The following is a 19,794-nucleotide window of genomic DNA, read 5'->3' as shown; positions in this document are numbered from 1 at the left end:
TTGCCAATAAAAAGTCCTATTATTATATTATTTAATTAGTGTCACTTGACGATCTAGTATTTTAACGATTTAAACAAATCGCTGTTATCCCCTTCCTATATTCCCCTGATGGGCGTCATTTAATGTTGGCAAAATATACATTAGACGTTTTAAAAACCAAGGCTTCAAAAAAACAAGAACTGGCCCTTTAACGCGCATGGGTCTCCGAGACTACAGTTCCCATGGTGCTGACGCTCTACGCATGCTCAGTCAGACGCCGCTGAGTGGCAAGTTGTTTGTTACACTGTAGCAGCAGCTGCTTTCGGCACTCTGGAGCCTGCACTGTCTCTGAACTCAGCTCTCCCCCCCGCTGTCCCCTATTTATGCCTTTTCCAACCTCTTTACAGCTGTCTTTCCCGCAGCCCCCTGTCTTGATCCGCCGCCACCCCACACAAGAATAATACCCCAGGCAGATGCTCTCCAAATGAGAAAAAGGAAAAAGATATGGAGCTGCATATACTCGAACACAGACTAAAAGTAGCAAGCATAGCCAAGGAGAACGTGCAGCTGTTTACCTATGGGTTAATCAAACTTGCCTTTCTGTCATCGAAAACCAGGTAAGGGACTGCGAGGTAAGGGGGCTGCCATCAAGTGAGAGTAGAGACCTGGAGGGATGGGGAGGGGGGGTCCATCCGATCTGCCACTGCGATCAATTTCACCGGTTGATTCCATTGCAGAGAGGGGCGGGCGACACAGCAACTTCTTGCCATTGTATCTTAGCCCACCGCGTACGGTGTTTAAGATTTGACCTGCAATTTCTGTATGCATTTGAACCGAATGCCAAGGCAGGAGAATATTAAACAAGGAGGCACGGGCATCTGAATGAAAAGGGGGAAAGGGCAAAGTGGAAAAACAATCTCTCGGCAAACAAAGGCGCCGGGAGCAGCAGCAGGATAGGCGGCCGACGGAGTAGCGATCTGCAGTTATTTCAAAGAGGCTCAATCTACGAAAAGGATGTTCCCTTAAGCCTGGCTGCCTGCAGGAGCCCGGGCAGAGAGGGCTGTTTTTTTCTCCACTTTTGATACAAAGATCTGTAACAATCTGGACGTGGGACTCGGGGCAGGAGCAGTGGATGCCCTGGAACGGGGCGTGGGCAGAATGGGGGTGCGGCAGTATTCATCGCTCTGTGTGTGCATGTTTTGCAATAACAACACATCTATGCATTTAAGGAGAGAATAACTTGACTGGCGAATGCGCTGGGAGGGATCTTCGCAGTTTGTTGGCTTCATTCGGGCACTGCCGCTGCACGGGGCGCTCGCAGTTATTTTGTAGTTGCCCACTGCTCACGCTGCGCAAACCAGCACCTCTCCGTCGCCTCCCTCACCCCCCCACCCCCCAATCCTCCACCGAACAGGGATGGGTGTTTGTGTGGATGTGCCTGGGACTGAAAGGGGGATGGGTGGTTGGTGTCTGCTTGGAGGAGACCCCCTGCTGAGCGAAGACAAAAAAAAACAGCCCAGAACAAACACCGGCTCGTTGGCTGGGAACAGTGGGGGCTCTCCGCACAATGGGCAGATAAGGAGGGACAGGCCAGTGTTTGCGGAGTCATGTACTCTCTGCTTGTGACTTGAAAAGTTAATTTATCTGGCGTTTTTCCGCTGATTTGTTGGCTTTCCATGGCTCAGCAGGGCCATTGTTTGCACAGCAATTTATTCTCAGCCCTGTGTTTACTTTTTTTATCTAAGCACCTGGAGAGGGGGGAGGAGGGGGAGCAAGTCCACCCCTGTTGTGATGATAGAAGTTAGGTATTGTCTTAATGGGGTTAGGGCCGCATGATGCTTAAAGCAGCCATACTGCCTTAAATCAGTTTTAAAGCTCATGATTTGAACCACTGGTGTTCCTAACCATGCCCCTAATCCCCTTTTTGCTGAAATCTCTTGTTTTAGCAATTGATAGACTAACATATTTGCACTTTTTTTCCAGTTATTTCAAGTGGCACAGGGTCAATTATCTGGCATTGTTCTGGCTCACTGTTATAGGGTACTGCGTTTAGTATAGGTTGTGAGCAATCACTATTTTGTATTCAATAAATCTCCAGGATTTATGGATCGTGAAAGAAAGCCTACCAGGTGAGCTCTGTCACCTGGACCTCCCGGGATAGTAGGTAGTCTGGTTCTGTTTGCAGGCGCAGGATAAGGATGCTCCAGAGTTTGGGGCTATGGGCATCGAAAAACTCAACCCAGTGTTTCAAACTTGGACATTTTCGTTGTTGGATCCAGTGAGATGACATTTAGCGGAGTTGCCTGTGGTGGATGGGGGCAATATTTCAGGCATTTGAGGGACCATATGACCAGCAGGGTCTGTGAATCTGGCAGAGTGACTTAAGTGACCCTTATCGCCACTGGATGACTGTTTTCATGGTGGGTTCCGCCTGATCCCATTTCCATAGATTAGGGTCCACTGTAACTCCCCTGGTTTTCTTGTCTCTGAAGTCTGCCTATGAGTATTTTCGGAAGGGCTTAGAGAGTACAAAGAAGTCCAGCCTAGTCTTTAGTACCACTCCTAATCAACAACACCATTCAATCCATTTTTTAATTAACAAAATGTTTCCCAGAGGACAATAAAATATAAGTTAATGCCCCTCACCATTTTGGGTGGACAAATGTGAGGTTATCATCAAAGATGATTCCAAACATTGTGGACCCATTTTCGATGCATCTGTTTCCTGGGCAAGAATTGTCAAATAGGAGAGATAAAGAGCAAATCCCCCCACCCTCTGTCAGAGTGTCAGAATTTCAGCTTGGGAGCCATTTAAGTAGTCAACTCTGTTATCAAGTAAGATATGGTTAAAACATTCAGTGATGTTGACTGCCTTACTGGGTCATTTTTCAGGTGCATGTATTTCTGAGAATCATCTTTTAGGTCTGACAGTATAACTGATTTTTTTTCTCCCCTAGACATTGGCCAGAGGGTGCATGTATATTCTGTCAAAAGTGGAGAGATGGGCTCCTGGGGGACACCACATGCAATGGGTAGTTGATTCATATCTTCTGGTTGTAGCTGTAGAAATAAGCAGATCATTCTAGGGCGGTGACAGATATCATTGCTCGTTCTTTTAATTTTTTCCAGATGAATAGTGTGGTCCACTATGCCATAGACTGCTGAGATATGGAGCCAGATTGTTGCGGCGTGATGTCTTTCATGTTTGAGAGAACCTCCTCTATGCACTTGATGAAGTATTTTATTACTTATTGTATTAGTAAATCTATTGCAGCCAGAAGCATTTTCATAATCTTCAATTGCTTACTGAGTCGCACTAATGGAGAAAGTTGCCAAATATAAGGGTGTGTGCTTGCTGTTTTGGCAGTATCATCAAAATGTTTCATTACTTGTAACTTTGAAGTTATTGTACCTTATATTGAGAAGTATGTTCAAGATAGCAGTATTGGTCTCGCTGCAAGTTGGGGTGTGTTGTAATCCCCTTTTTTCCTAATGGTTGTGAAAACTCAACACCTAAAAAATAATTTGCATAACACTATTCTAGAAATCCCACATCATACTACAATCTACACTTAACACCTCCACCATAGAAATAACACACAAAGCACAGACATTCACACATGCAAAGGCAGGGTTTGAAATTAGTGGGAGCTATTTAGCCCCTACTTCTAGCTTAGGAGGACTACTTTTGGCTCCTGTACAATAATATGTGACATTAACTTTGTGCATTTTAGAATGCTAATAAAGATGAAATAGGACACATCTAATACACATTTAAACACATTGGGCAAAAAGTTAGTTTGCATCTCCTGTAGAAGTTGGATTTGCGGTGCACTGTGTACTCACTCCTGGTTCCCCAATGGTAGCTCCTGCTAACTGGCTGATGCCTGAACCCAGACGCTGGTTTTAGCTCCTGCTCATCGAATCATAATTTCAGACCTCGCAAATGCCAAAAAACCAGCATTAGACAGTGACTATTATTGCATCATCTCCAAGCTGTCTCTTGGCCACTACCTTTTACTCTGAGGGCATTGCTACTCCTCACACACAGACTGTGATATGCAGAGAACATGTCGAGCCTAGCAAACCACGTTTTTGGAAACTGCAACGTTAGGTAAAAGGTGTCGATGCCTTCAGATGCTTTAATTGAGATCACTCCAATCCACACATACATATTTCCCTATATAACATGCGAACCAGAGTAATAGGCAGAAGCCATTAAAATGTTTGTTACCTCAATCTCTTACAACTTAAAATGTTGAGCAAGTTGGATCTCTTCACCCTCTTTCATCAGTCAGAGCAGGTCTCATAATTTGCACACGCCACTAGCCATTGGCTAGTGATAATTGTCTCTTGGCGAATAAGAAATGGTGTGTTTTGCATGTGTGGAGAACTTGGAGGTCGAGTAACTTTGTATGCCTGGCTAGTAGCTTTCAACTTGATTTTTTTGAACCTGGTCACAGGTATACTATTTCGTTGATGTACTTTAACTGCCACTCTCTCCAACCAAAATAACCATTTGTGATAAGCTCTTTAGTGTTTCAAGGTTTACTGCGAAAAGTTTTAGTATAATTGCATCAACGTATCTTTTTACACTTTCTGACCCATATACCACATTTTCTTTCTCTTGACCTTCAAGAAAAAGATCAGGTGTCTCTTGGTCCTTCAGACCAAAGATGATCATATAGAAGCAGAATCAATGACCGTTTTCAAATCCATCACCCCAGCACCCATGACACTCCTTGGCAATTTGTCTTTGCTCTGCTGACCTTCAAAAACACATTCTCACCTGCCACCTCAACCTGTTTACAAGGGGTAAACAATGTCAAGTTGCAAGATGCTCACCAGGCATAATCGCGACTTGTTCCCGGGAATGAATGCTAGTTCTCTGAATGCAGACAACATACCATTCTGTACTTGCCAAGAGTGAATTATTACTAGCTAATAGCTAGAGTTGAATGACAAATGTGTGCCCTGTGTTTGAACATTCTCACCACTCCTTTCACATTCTTCTGACATGTGGGTGTAATGACCGGCAGTGCTTGCGCTTCTGGTTGCTCTTTGGGTTTAGCAGAACAGACTGCTTCGTCACAACTGTACCCCTCCTTCATTTTATTGTGTTACTCACTGTGCCAGCATGAGCCTCTCCAGCTTTGCTGATTAGAGCAGTGACGAATCACGCTTTGAGGTCATGTAGATCGGTTTTTGCACATGTCACTTGCTAAGGTTTATTGTTTGTGATGATCATAATTGCTCTTAAATCATACAAACGCATCTCTTCATCATAAACTACTCTCCTAAGTACTCATCATGAACCCCTTGAACTTTTCATTTTCGAGAACATTGCCATAAAGAGGGAGATGGTGGTTTAGAGAGGTTATTTCTCTACTTTTGTAATAGGAGCACTCTTTCATACCTATGCCTCCCTCCCAAATGGACAGCCCGGGGTGCTTCTTCCTTGGGCTTATTTGGAAAACAGCTTCTTCAGGCAGACAAGTTCATCCCAATGGACCTTGCGTGATATTTGACCCTGGCCTCCCACTTGACTATCCCTCCCTTACGCCATCCTAAGCTAGGGGCAGTTCGACTTGCTCTTTCTTGTGCCCAACTGGCTTGTATATTCTGTAAATCTATATGTTTATATATGTAACATTTTGATTGTCCATTGTTTACCTTACCTGCATATATGTATAACCTTGTAACATGTACCTTAAGAAAAGCGCCCAGATACCCTTGGGCTTGGTGCTCTATACAAGCAAATTAAACAAACAAACAAAACAAGCTAACCTCGAAAATATAGGTCCAATGCCCTTTGAGCAAAGATGGCTGTCTCAGTACAGGTTTTAAAATCTTGGAGGGTAAACAAATATGTAAGCAGCTAGAACTGAACAACATCTGCTGTTCCTTTTCCATCACTTCTCTACAAAAGTCCTACATGCCACACTCAGACCTTGCACATTACAGTACAACACATCCCTAGTAAAGCTCACAGAAGCTTGCATCCATGCTGCCTGCTCGCAATACACAGCCAGCCACATTCCCTCACCATATGCTTGCATGAACCAGTACTCCATTCCCACTAAATGACAGTTCGGCTTGTAGTCAAAAGCGGCCAGTGCTGTAATGTGTACACACAGCACTGACAGGCAGGGCCTGAAGACATGCCATGACATCTGTATGAGGTGTTGCATGTATGTATGTTATGGCAACGTTGCCAGTCCTTGTTGTCGATGAGCGAGTTTGCAAGTTTGACAATAAACATTGCTCACTGCTATGGGAAGCTGAGCAAGCTATGAACGGATTGATAGAATGTGCATCCAAATGTATGCAACACCCAACAACAGAACTTTACCAATACTCTACTGTCCATAGTCTATTCTCAGTAACACACTGTTCCTTAACACCTGCTTTAGGTCCAACCTGTAAGGAGGAGGGGGAGTTCCTTAGATCCACTTCCATGCCTCCTGCTGGAGTGCCTTCTGGGTACTGCTGCTCCTGTAGGGTGTCTGAGTGACTCGACTCGTATTTGTCAAAATTAAATAAGGATCCCCCAAAAGAGGTCCCCTTTTCTCAGGATCAGAAATCGATGGTTCCTAAATACCATCCTTGAATGACTCTTAACATATAAGCACTCCTTACGGGTTTAGTCATTGGACTTGAGGTTTCGCTGCCATTTGCTTCGTAAGGTATGGGAGTTCTACTGCAGTAACATGTCACCACATCCATGTTTGCCGCAAATCCGTAGGAAGTGTCTTGCAGTTTTACAAAGTGATCGTCCTTTCCTCTACCTCAGAGTTTTGCGCACATACATTGCAACTAATTAAAATATCCTTGTGTTGCCAAGACAGTACTTATGGGGTGCTTACACAACTTTGATGAAAACTGCACCACGATTTTGAACATTTGTGTTTCATACACTAAAACCTTAGGTATGAGGATGAATTCATCTGCTGCCTCTGAGGTGTTTGCAGAACATTTTCTGCCTATGGTTTGACTCGGCTTCTTTACTTTGATCATAATCCACAGACCCCAGGTAACCTTTACAGACCCCAGGTAACCTTTACAGACCCCTAGGCATGGTACCCGCTCACCTCGTCTTGTCCGTTACGCCACATTTGGTGACCGCGTTTTCCAGCGGCGGGTAAGGTATTATGTATTATATATTTACAGACCTACAAATAATGGATGCATTGTCCACTTTTACTCCCTGAAAATAGGCAAATACTCCCAAAAAGACATATAGAGAGTAGAAATACTCACAACAAAAAATAGGAAATAGACGCACAAGAGCATGTGCCTATTTTCACCCACAGTTCCAGGGATATGTTTGGACCAGTAGTACACGTAGGGCTGCATGAGGAAACTCTACTATTATTACTTCCTGATCTGAAGAGGTACACATATTTATTAAAAGATTTGTTTGACAGTTAAAACCTTTTTTTGCTTGCTTATAAAATACCCACATGGTTGGTGTGTGTGTGTGTGTGTGTGTGTGTGTGTGTGTGTGTGTGTGTGTGTGTGTGTGTGTGTATGTAGAATGTGTGTGCACGCACGCACGCGTGTGTCGTGTGTGTGTGTGTGTGTGGAATAATCCATTTGAGCGAAGTCACAAATGCCACAGCGTCGCTTAGTAACCATCACTAGTAGTTCACCTCCAGTTCACAGCCACTTCAGCAAGGCATTGTGGGCATTCACATTTGACAAAATGCGTATTTTGCTGCAGAATTAGGAAAAGGCTTGCACTTGGGATAATTTGAATACCCAAAATGCCTTGCTCATGTGGCTCTGTACTGGAGGTGAACTTCCAGCAATGGTTACTAGGTGGCGCTGTGGCATGTGTGACTTGGCGCAAATGGAGTATTCTGCTTTCACATTTAAGGGCAAAGTTTTTTTTCCAAACCTTTTTAAACCCACCATAACTTACTTTTTAGGGGGTGATAGGCTGCGAGGGCACGAGAGCAGTAAATGGGGGACTTGCCCCCCAACTCCCGACCGTAATAAATCTAGCAAAAAGGACAAATCGAGTCGATGGCCCAGAGCCCTGTGTTCTATTCTAAATCAACAGCTTCATCTGCATCTGAAATGGATGGTGGTGAAAAATATTGTAGGGAGTCCAAACATGTGCTCTAGAGTAATGCACTTGATTAAAAATTGTAATAGTTACAACACACACACATCCATTTTTTAATGTACGGTATAGGTGCAATCCATTCTAGCATAGGTACTGGCTAAAGTAAAAGTCCATTATTCATACCCAAAAATCTCCTTCTGATCGGCATTTTTTCTCTAGTTTGTTCACCTCTTTTTCTAGCTCTTTATCATCCCTCGCTTCTACTGTGCTGGTTGCAACTCACCAACACTAATGCTCCTCCAGCCAGGATTCCCCACACGGTTCCATGTCATTTCATCGCCTGCCTTTTCATCCCCAGGCTTTTAAATGTGCGCATTCCATGGAATGTGCTCGTGTTTTTAGTTTGTTTTTTTTGTTGTTTTTTTTGGGGGGGTACCCCCCAAACCTCCGCCCAAACCCTTATCTGCCCTCCCTCCCCCCCCCAAAAAATTCGATGAGCACATTCGATGGAATGTGCACTTTGAAAAGCCTGGGGATGAAAAGGCAGATGATGAAAGGACCTCGTACCCCCCACACGCCCTCCTCGCATGTGTTCTTTCTTCCCCTCCTCCCCAGGTTTGGTAATATTTCTCTCAGCGAAAGATGCATCTGCTCTCTTCCAGTCCTGTACTCCTTCAGAAATACTTTCCTGGCCCATACGCTTCGCTTTCTTGGGGGTTCTGGTCACTTACTACTCCCTCGCTCACCACTAACCTGACCCACCCGCTCCCTTTCAGATCCGCCGGCGCGTCTGGAGGCCATGCAAATAGCAGCGGTGCGCGTTATAAATCCCAGTATCGTAACCTACTCTCCAGCCACGTAATATGTTCCGCCCACCTCGCCTGGGCTCTTTTGATATTGTGGTTTACCCGTCTCTTAACATCTCATCCATGACTGATTTATCCGCAGAAAACTCCACTGTGCTCATCACAGAAATGTGGATCAGTCATATTAGCTCGTTATCGGCCAGTGCTGCCACTTCGTCCACACTGTCGAGGTTTGCCTTCCAATTGCTCGCCGTTGTTCGATTCTTGCTAGCTGCCCACAGTGCCTGCTTCCATGGTGAAGTCTATGCCACCGGGGTATCGCACCTATCTGGCCCCATGTAGCCTTCCTATATGCTCGCGAGTACCAAACTGTCCACTTTACCTTTGATTTGACTCCAGGCTTTTCCTACTCGCTCTCTTTTCCTGATAAACTCTCTTACATCATTGGCAAAGAAATGGCACCCGCTGGCCTGTTTACGCTTCCTCGATAGTTGTACTAGACCATCCAGATGCATAGCCAGGATTGTCTAACAAGTGGGGCCTGAAGCTAATGTAGTTGGGCCCACCACACTGACAACATATCTGTAAATGCCCACACAGTGCTGCTGAGCTGGCATTTTCAGATTTTGAGTGGGCCTTGCCTGCTCAGGCCCTACCCTGTCTACGCCTCCCCTCTCCCAATTAACGATTGCCTGCACTCTGTATGTTAAAAAACATGCCCAACGCAATCTCACACTTCCATGTCCATATTCCCCTTCGGGATCCGTACAACTTCATCCTTCACAGATCACATGTCATTGCTTTCCCGCCACGTGGTTCGTTAGCGCCCAATGCAGCACAGTGTGTCAGTTTCTCGCAGCTGCCATTTCTTTATACCTTCTCCCTTTCTCTGAATGAGCTTTCCAAAGCCCAAGACTCTGTTCTTGATCACTTGCCGTGCTCCCGCAACCAAAGACTGCCCCCCAGCCCCATCCTGCCTTGCACCCCAAGACTGTAAGTCGGTGCGCCGATGCACTAGAGCCGTGGAGGCATGATGTAAACAAGCGCATTTCTTACCAGCTCATGTCGGTGCACCATCTTCATGTTTATCGTGTAAATCGCACGAATCCTATAGACCTGCTTCTTGTCTCTCTCGTTCCATCGCTTACTCCCAAACCACAGCAGCTCCTTTCCATGTTTAACTCTTTACCATTACATTGGGTAATAACAGCTCTTCTCACAATCTGTCATGAAGCACTATCCTGACTTGATATCATCATTGTTCTTATTGCCATTCCCACGCCTGGTGCTGTGTGGTCCCGGCTGACCGGCTTAAAATAACATTGGCATCACAAGTTTTTAGCTATGCAACCGCCCAATGGCGAGCATTGACCCCCCCACCCCGCCACCATCACCTCCGCCTCCAACATTCAATTTATTTTCCCATAACCGACTGTGCACTGCTTCTTTCCCGGTGACATGTTTAATTTCATTAATACAGACAGAGTATAAAACACACTGGTGAAAACAACATATGCAGAGCCGTACAACATGAAAATAGATGGGCGCAACACATCAGAAAGATCACCCTAAAAATTTAGCCAGATGGGTATCATTGATCCAACCATCATCTAACCCAACCTCTTGTGTCTAAGAAGCACCAACCCTGCAACCTCCTTTGTATGCCTCATATCGATCTTCAGGCATCTCATATCTTCTTTTTGTTGTTACCCCGCTGCAGGCCCCGGCCATCCCACATACAAATGTACCCCATCAGCTGGGTCATATCTCCCCTTCCTGCCCCCCCCCCTCCCATCTCACCTTTGCTCCGAAGCTGTAAGAGCACCTGGTCTACAATCGTATTCCAATTGACCTCAACCCTCCCTCCCGCTCTCTTTACTTCATCCTCTTCAGTGCAGGTTTTCTCCCTCCCGCTACTACTAAAATGGCGCTTACCCAAGTCTCCGACCTCCTTTGTTGCCAACTCTTCTCTGCCCACAGCATGCATGCCACTTGCCGGTTTTTAACGTGTGTGGATACCGGCTTCTTTCCCCAATTTCCCACATTCCAGGCATAGTCAAAGAAGCTGTCTCCTGGCTGACTTCATGCAGGGATTTAGGTAGATGGCCCTATTTTACTGTCTATAATCAGGCCACTACTCCCAAGAAAGAAACATGGAGGGAAAAGATATGCATGTTTCTGGCCTGTTATGCCATCTGCACTGCTCCAGAGATGTGTTCAGGACCGCGGCATGAGCAGCACCTGCACCAGGAGAACATCTGCCAGATGGGAAGACCACAGGTATGATGATGCTGCTTCTTTTCCTTTAGGGAAATTGCTGGCTACACAGAATGTTTGAATTTCACAAACACTTGCCTATGTTTAAATAATGAAAATTCTGTAACGAGAACAAAGCTTTACTTAAAACCTCCCAAAATAGGCAGTGCGTCACCGATCCGCCGGCATACTTTTCACGTGTTAATAAGCACCTATACATTGAGTTGCACCGAAGAAGGTCACATTTCTGACCCAGGGCCAGATGCCTTCTGAGAATCACTATGCATGAGACACTCAATTTTTCTAGCCTTGATAAAGACCTTTAGATGGTCGAAACACATGTCGGCACTCTTGATGATAAATAAAAACCCACTTTTGATATCACAACTCAACGCATGGTCCATATTATGACTTACAGTGAACGTATCAAGCGCTTATAAGGATTTGTACTGGCACCATCCATGTAGGAACCCAACACAAACCTACCTAGTACATCAACCTTAGCTCTGGTTCTTACCTTTGTTGCAGCCTTCGGGCTGACCCTTCATTGAATGGCGCTCCTGCCCTTCTCTCTATCTCAATACGCATAGAGGCTCCCCGGGTTCTTGCTGCCTCTTCTACCCACTCACTCATGCCAATATTTATTGCATTGTTGTCAACCCACCTCCTGTTCCAATGAACTACACCTTATTTTGTTGTGAAATTAAATATATTAATTTCAGCTCGCTTGATCAGTGTTGGGCACATTTGGAACCATGCACTATGCATACCAAACACTGATGTGCACATGGGCTGCAACCAGAAGGCTAGCTAGCCCCGAGTCCCGACAGGACCGATATTAGCGTAACCCCAGATCCTTTCCAGACCTAGCAACACCCCTGTCTGTAATTCCACAGAGCACAATGTCAATTGGGACCTTGCATATTCCCTCCCCAGTGAGACGGGATCATCGCGCGGGGCCTGTAGCATCACCACCCACAAAAATGCAGCCGTTTTGTTTTGTCGAGAAAGGCCACTTTGCAAATTTGATGTCTGAATCGATCCTCCATAGGTTTCTTGAAAGGTGCAAGGCACAAACGGCAAGCTCTAGGTTTCCATGCCTTCTGGATCAACAAGCCTGTTGCAGGTCTCTTGGTTACCAGATTTCCATTCAAATGTAGATGCAAATAGGCCAGAGCAGGCCGGATGAAAGTCCAGCACGTCTGCAGTAAAGTATGTGGTTTTGCATCTTTGTAAATGAGGAGCATTCCTTACCTGGAATTTCCAGAGGACACGTAAGGCACAGTTTGGGGTGTTTTCCCTGGTCACGCACCCACGTATCAAAGAGGCGACCTGCATGCCGGCAACGAGCCCTGCTGCCGCACTTCCCTTCCATGCACCTCCAGTGCAGGGGAGCCAACATTGGCAGAGGAGTGCACCTACAGATAGGATTTCTAGGTGGCAATAGTTCACTGTCAACTTTCAAAGTAAGAAGTATCAGATTCTTCAGCAAGTAAAAAAAAAAGTAGTTCCTATTGTTGACGGGGATCCTTTATGCAAGTAAAAATAAGTTTTAATGAGTTATTTTAGTTGCTTAACGTACTTTCTTTGTACCTAGAAATTGCCATAAATAAAAAGATGTCTATTTTATTCTTGTACGTCTCTTTTAAATCAGATAATATAATAGCGGAACTCCTAATGGCATGTTCTGCTGATGCCTGTGGTGTGAATGCGGCGCAGCACAGTACTGTAGACCAGGGTTAGATACCTGTTTAGTTACTTCCTGGATATTCTTTGTTTTTTCGGGAGTGTTTGCCTAATTCTGGAGGGCTGAGTACATCATTCTGCTCCGACTTACAAGGATAGTGGCAATGGGAAGCGGATGGAGCCAGTCGAGTGCAGGGTATTGCAGTGTGATAAATCTACACTTCATTGCCCCACTTGCCTACCTAGCCTCATTTCCTTAGAAAGCAGGATGGAGACGGCAGGCAGGAGGATTCCTAGTGTTCAATTTGTAATAAAAATAGGTGCCAGTGCCCAAATATTTTCTGGAATGCTCGTGACACGGCAAGCAGTTTCCCACCGTTGCTGCCACCCCCCAGAGCTACTCCCCACAGTGTCAACACATTTGGGGTTAAACTACAGCTCCCACCTGTCATTGGTGGCTATCATCTCGCCATAATCAATATGAGTCTGAGAAAAAAAAGTCCTGGGGCTCAGAAATAAGTGCCGGCGCTCAGCACTGGCAAACACCCTCACAAATGAAGCACTGGAGGATCCTGTAGGCAGCAAGAGATATGAACAGCACCCCTAGTGTTCCTTCCCTCACCTACAACCGCTGTTCCACTGTTAAAGACAGCAAGACCTGGGAAGGTGCATAGGATATCAGCAGTCATGCGCTTCATGTCGGCCAGCCGGGGGCCAGCAGACCCGGTCACCCACTGGGAATTGAGGCACAGGGGACAGGAGCCATGTGCCTTGTCCTGCTGTAGACACATGCTTTGGGAGGCCCTTGACAAACGACCCTTTGGAACATAATCAGTGGGAGAAGGCTATCCTCTCCAGAAAGAGCAAATTACTTTAACATAGAGTAGGAAAGCACTCAAAATAACAATCTTTGCTGTGACCGAAGAATGCTGCACCTGTGTCACTGTTGCATTAGCCCTTGCTCTGCTTGCGCGGCGCGAAAGCGAATGATAGTGTCCTGACAGCATTATACAGTAACATTAGCTTTTCAAGTTATTAAACAACGTGGTATGGTTTATCTGTGTTTCTCCCCTTTTCCCTCTGGGATCCCCTGAATCGAGGAGTGTTTACATGCAGTATATTGTGTTGACATTCTCTGTAGGTTTTGAGGAAATCTAAAAGGCTTTTTTTTTTTTTTTTTTTGAAATCTTGAAAGTTACCAATCGAGGCTTCATCCACTTGATTTCTGAGCAATACAGCTTCTCAGCAAACAGCCCTGATCTAAAGCGCTTAGACTGTGCCGTGCATGGGCGTAATTTTAAGGGGGGACAGCGGTGTTTGTTCCCCCCCCCAACTTTCTTGGCACACCATTTTGTCCCCATTCATTTGGCTGGGACACCTTTTCTTCAGATGTTATGTCCCCTCCAAAATTTTCAGCAAAGTTACTCCACTGGTGCCGTGCCTTTTCTTTGTTTGTATGGAAAAGCTACACTTGGAGTAACACTTTTATTGGAATGATTTAGAGAAAATTGTGTGTTATTAGATTTGAAACAGTGCTCTGCTGTCATCGGAATGGTGTCTTGCTGCCATGGGAGCAGCCAAAAACGGGGGCTAAGTTTCATTAGTCCATGCAGAGGGAAAATGCAAGCTAGCGATGCTGTTGTATTGATGCTTGAGTGTGCACATTGCAAGGATGTGTTGGTTGGGACCTTGGCACTATAGTTAATTGGAGTGATGTCGATTTCTGAATTTTTATATGTTCAGAGGGGATGGTCACTTGCCATGAGTGGGATGCTTAGTTGGAATGCATAACACTTGCTACAGAGTAGAATTTGAGCGTGCCCATACAGGAAGCCGTTAGAAGAGTCTTCGATGGGCATTTGGAGCTTCTAACTGGTGCAGCCATGCCAATGTCGTGGTAGTGGTGCAACATTGGCACGTCGATAAGACCCTTAGGTTTTCTAGTATCCATAGAAGCGGGCAACGTGCAGTACCTTGCCCTAAATCTCAGTGGAGCAAAACGGGGGAAGACCTCCATGAGCAGATAACGCTGAATAATAAGTCATGGTGGAGCGTAATAAAAGAGGGCAGCACATCGTAGTAGTCAATTGCAGGGAAATTGCAGCAGCATAAGATATTCAAAGGCCAAAACTAGGAGTAAATGAGAGTGTGGCCCCAACATGAGGGAATCACAGTGGAGCGAAATCACTCTAGGGAGATGCGTCTGAGGTGGGGGTAATGGGGCATCCAGGAGTAGCTGAGTGCCAAATAGGGAGTGAGATTGTTCACCCCTTCTAAATAGTGCAACGAGACATCCAGGGGTAGATGGAGTCATGGTGAGCCCGTACCAGTGTGGGAAATCTCTGGCAGACAGTGGGGTGTGGTGGAACTAGAGCATCTTGGGGCACCTAGGAGTGGGGTACCAGTGCATCATGTAGGAGCACCAATGCAGTAGTGGGATTGCATTCGGGATACCTGGGCCAAATTAGAGGTGACAATTAGGAGCAGGTTCCTGTGGGACACGTGGAAATACATTATTATGTCATTATTTTGCTGGCAGTTCTACTGTGTGCCACTGCCATTTGCATTGTGTCTAGGAGATGGTGCTTCTGAAGAAAGGGGGATGGTTGGGTAAGTGCAGTAATACCCCAAAAAGCAAAGGATCTAGTACTTGGGAGGGAGGCGGGGGTTTAAATGCACATTGTTGGTCACGCCTTTTTTAGGGTGTGTCTCGCAGGTATTGCTTTTATTCCATTGGAACATTACAGGGTTAATGGTAAATGGCAAATGAGAATGAATGCACATCTGTCTTAGTGGTGTATCACTATTCCCTCCTTGCTCGATGTTCCTGGCATTGCGATGATTTGATGAAAGGTGTATGTGCCTTACTTACAATGGTTGTGTCTGTTGTCAATTTAACTGAACAAGTGCTCGGTGTCCTAGTCTTGAAAGGACTGTGTTTTGCTCTGCTTTTTAATTTAATTTGGTGTGTGTCTATTTTGTGTTCTTAATGATGCTTCCACAGCTTGTTTATTTTACCCAACATTCCGCGCCAGTGCTTAGTTTCCCCCTTCGCTAACATTCCACAATGATGACGCTCACTGCAAGGTTCTGAGCACCTCTTCCAGCTGTTTTCTGTGGTGTATAACCCGCATCCACCCTGTTTTCTGTGGTGTATAACCCGCATCCACCCTGTTTTCTGTGGTGTATAACCCGCATCCACCCTGTTTTCTGTGGTGTATAACCCGCATCCACCCTGTTTTCTGTGGTGTATAACCCGCATCCACCCTTTTTTTTTGTGGTTTTAGCCATATTCCGGTGGCATTACAGCCCTGTGGGACAGTTGCGGGTGTTATTGTCCTTTACCCCCCCCCCACCCCTGCTTCGCCTCTGACCCATAACTCGGGTGTGGGCTGATGGCAACTGTTACAGCCCACTCCCTAGGTCTGGAATGCCTCATTAAGTTAGCGGGATCCGTCCTGGAGCCTTTCTAGTGCATGTGCAAGTGTTTCTGTCCTTGTAAGTGCGAATCGAGATGTTTTCAGGAGGTAGGGTGTTGTGCAACCCAAGTAAAAAGCTTAGCCTTTTGATGGAAAATCATGTTTCCCTCTGTTTCATTCCATTTTATCCCTTTGAAAGTGTCCACTGAGCTTCATCAGGGTTTACCAATTCCTCCCTTTAGGGTTGTGCACTTGCTTGGCCTGCGCATGCTGTCAGGGTATTAGTAATATCTTTTGGATTCCCTCGATTGTTGATCCTGACGATTCTCTGATCAGGGTGCGGGGGTGCCCAAGCAAGCGGCTGATATGATCCTTGTATAAAATTGTCCATTTCCACGATACCTAAAGGAATTTTTCCGTTTCAAAAGCAGTGACTGGAAGGATTATGTGGCTAAATGTTGACCACCAAAATTATTTCACAGAATGAAATGACCATAGGTCACGTTCTCAAGTGCTGGCTTTCTATAGGCCCTTTTTAGAATGACCTCCATGTTGACTCCTAAATTCGACCAATGTAAATGTCACCCTTTATAATGAAAGTGAATTTAAAAATCCCTTTTCAAAATGGCTGTTTTCTCTTTTTTCAATTTGTATCCTTTTCATTTTGTGGTAATTTGAGGTTTTCTTCTTTCTTTGTATGGCTTTGCGGGAGGGCTGGTAGACTCAATTTTAAAGGCAAGGATCTTTAAAATGGTACTATATTGCCTGAAAAGAGGCCAAGTCGTTCCTTGACCTATTGTCAACACTAGGTGATAGCAGGATATATAAAGGGCATGGCAGCTTCTTATTTTTAGAACAATCCAGCGTGCAAGGTGAAAGCGTCGGATCATCTTTAACAAACAGCCCGCAGGTCAAGAGGTCACCAGCAGAGGTCAAAAGGGGGCGAGAAAAGCTTGGGATTCCTGCGTTCATGCATGAGAAATGTAACCCCAAAGATGGACGCGTTCTGTTCCTATGGGCCAACGGGGCTCCATTGTTTGGAGAGTAAGATAATGATACAAAAGACATACATACACATGACAATAAGGCCTAAGCGGGCAAGGCGGAGGAGTATCAGCTGGCTAGTAAATGTGTGAATTGATGAAAATCATTGAAAATATAATTATCAATGTGGGGTGAAATGCAAGACATCTGTTTAATTCCTAGGTATGCTCTAATGTAGCAGGCCCTTATGTAGCGTTGCTTCTGCTATTGTGCAGCCTCTTGGCGCTGGTTCCAGTAAGCAAGAGGGATGGACTGCAGTTAGTTCGAAGAAGAGAAAGAGGCAAGAGGTGAAACCTATCGTGTTGGTGCATGCGGATCGGATGCACCCCTTCTGCGTTTGCTCGTCGGGTTATAAGAGGGCTGAGTCGGGGAATATGGAGTCTGTGTTTCCAGAGGGGAACCCCAAGTGATGTAATGTTTCTCCATTGCTTGCTATCGAGAGCCAACCAGCGAGCGTAGTTGGGCCGGGATGTGCCCGCAGTGGTCTATAGATTGATGAGTTTTCTGGGTGTTGGGTCAGGTGGGAGAACTGTTGAAGGGAAGCGGCCGTGGCTCTGCCATGTCTGTGCTGCTGGCCAGTGAATGTTGGAAGATCAGCGAATTGGTAATGAGGAGGTCAGGTACTCCTCACTGCATTGCACACAGATAATCTAAACCTACCAAACGAGTTTACTCTACCTGTTGAATTCTCATAGCCTGTTGACTTTGCGTCAACCAAAATACTCACGCTAGGGATTGCATTGTGCCCTCCTGAAGTCCTTTCCTTCTCGTCACTAATGCATGTGTGTTTGGAGCAAGCCCTCGTGATGTTCAGGCGACCACTCCAGGCAGGCGGCGTACGATTCCTATTTTCGTTCTTGTTTTTTTGCATTTCCCATCTTCCTCTCCTTTCCTGAGTTTCCCCCCACCACATAGCGCTTTGAAGTGGCCCACCAGCAGTTTTTAGCGTTGAAAACTTCCCAAAAAATAGATTAGGCTCCGGAAAGCCAAAGAGAAATCAAAGCATTGATCATAATAAATCCAAAGCATTTTTAGTGTCTGTATAATTTATAGAATAATTGATAGAACAAGAACACATTTGAAATATCAGAACCACAGAAGGCAGTAGAATAGAGATTTATTTTAAGTTCGACAGAGCACTCCGCCCGACCCTTGACTCCCTTCTACTCTCCCCAGAGGTAGAGAGCAAACCACCTCAAGTGAATTAAAAACAAGATAAATGCTTTTAGTTTTCATATTGCCATTTATAGTTATCCAATTCAAACCGGAGTCCTGGCAGACATTTTGAAGAGGTACGATTTTCCATAAATTGTTATACTTGGTTTTGACAATTTTTAAATGAAATGTAAAGTGCCTTCTGTGGATAAAATAATTTGTCCCGGAGTGGAGGGTGAGGCACCACTTCAAGAAACAGTCCGAGACACTATGCCTGGAAACTGCCCCTGGGTTGTAGTGGTGCACGGTATAAATGAACATAACACAACATAATTATGCAGCAACGCTTGAATTCATGTTTGTTGGAACCTGTGAGGGAAGCATAGGTGGACGGATCGGAATCCAGATACGTCAGCTCGGTACCGTTCTGAGCGGGATAAGGACGATCATCTTCAAACTTCACCACTTTTGAGTGGAACGACTAAGTAGTAAGTAGTAGGCCTCTCGTGGTGGGTTATGGAAACGAATTGCTTCGATTTTTAAAAGCCTGATTTGCAAACCTACATAGAGGGCTTAATCCATAATAGTTACGTTTATGCACTAAAACCTGTAGCCCCTCTCCACTCTCCCTTCGCCGGATAAACTCAAATCACATGTATTAGTGGGTTTGTAATTGCGGACATACAGTGAATGATGAGATAAACATAACGATTGGCAATTCCCACTTTTATGGAAACTGGAAGGAAAGGCCACTTCAGCGTGTCGCGTAATATAATATGGTAAAGGTTCGATTGTCCAGCACCGATTGGGCACAAAGCCGCTGCGTAACTGAATGTCGGTATCCCGGGTGGCAGAGAGCTAGGAAACAGTGCAAACAGTGCAAAAAGGGCAGCTAACCCAGCTTCTTGGCCTTCTTCTCTGTTTACCGGAATCTCGGTTATTCGGCCTCAGAACTGTATCTGCCATTTTGATGACTGAAACGGTACTTTTATCCGCAATGCCAAATGCCAGTCAGTAGAGCTTTCTGGTTAGTGGTACACTGGATAACTGTATAATGTAAATTCCACATTCGTGTGCGAAGCATGCACATGGCCCTTAACACGGACATGGTACCAGTCCCACTGACTGTGCATCTTCCATATGAACCAAGTGAACACCTGCTTTACCAGAAACTACACTTTGCAGAGGAAAGAGTTTGACCAACTGCTCTTTTAAATGGCAGAAACGAATTCCATGTTGGATTTTGTTGAACTGTTATGTTTTAAGTGCATCGCCTCCAATGTTGTTTGAGTTAAATTGGAGGAATCTTTTATAATTCAGTGCAAACAGGAGTGTAAGCAAATCTGCATTTTATGGCGCCATCTTGGATCCTGTCAGA

At 45.3% G+C, this 19,794-nt stretch overlaps 1 protein-coding gene across 1 annotated transcript in view; it reads left to right on the top strand.

Moving 5' to 3' along the window:
• The first annotated feature begins 306 nt into the window (after positions 1 to 306).
• The window catches only part of CASTOR2 (cytosolic arginine sensor for mTORC1 subunit 2), a 521,717-nt gene continuing 502,229 nt past the window's right edge, over positions 307 to 19,794 (top strand). The window contains exon 1 of the mRNA XM_069614752.1: positions 307 to 596. Coding sequence (XP_069470853.1) covers positions 484 to 596 — 113 coding nt within the window. The 5' untranslated portion in view covers positions 307 to 483. The remainder of the gene's footprint in view (positions 597 to 19,794) is intronic.

Source organism: Ambystoma mexicanum, chromosome 9 (genome assembly GCF_040938575.1).
Source record: "Ambystoma mexicanum isolate Mex_15411 chromosome 9, UKY_AmexF1_1, whole genome shotgun sequence".
NCBI classification, from domain to species: Eukaryota; Metazoa; Chordata; class Amphibia; order Caudata; family Ambystomatidae; genus Ambystoma; species Ambystoma mexicanum.
Note: the sequence above shows the minus strand (reverse complement) of the source record. Positions and strands in the feature narration are given on the sequence as shown.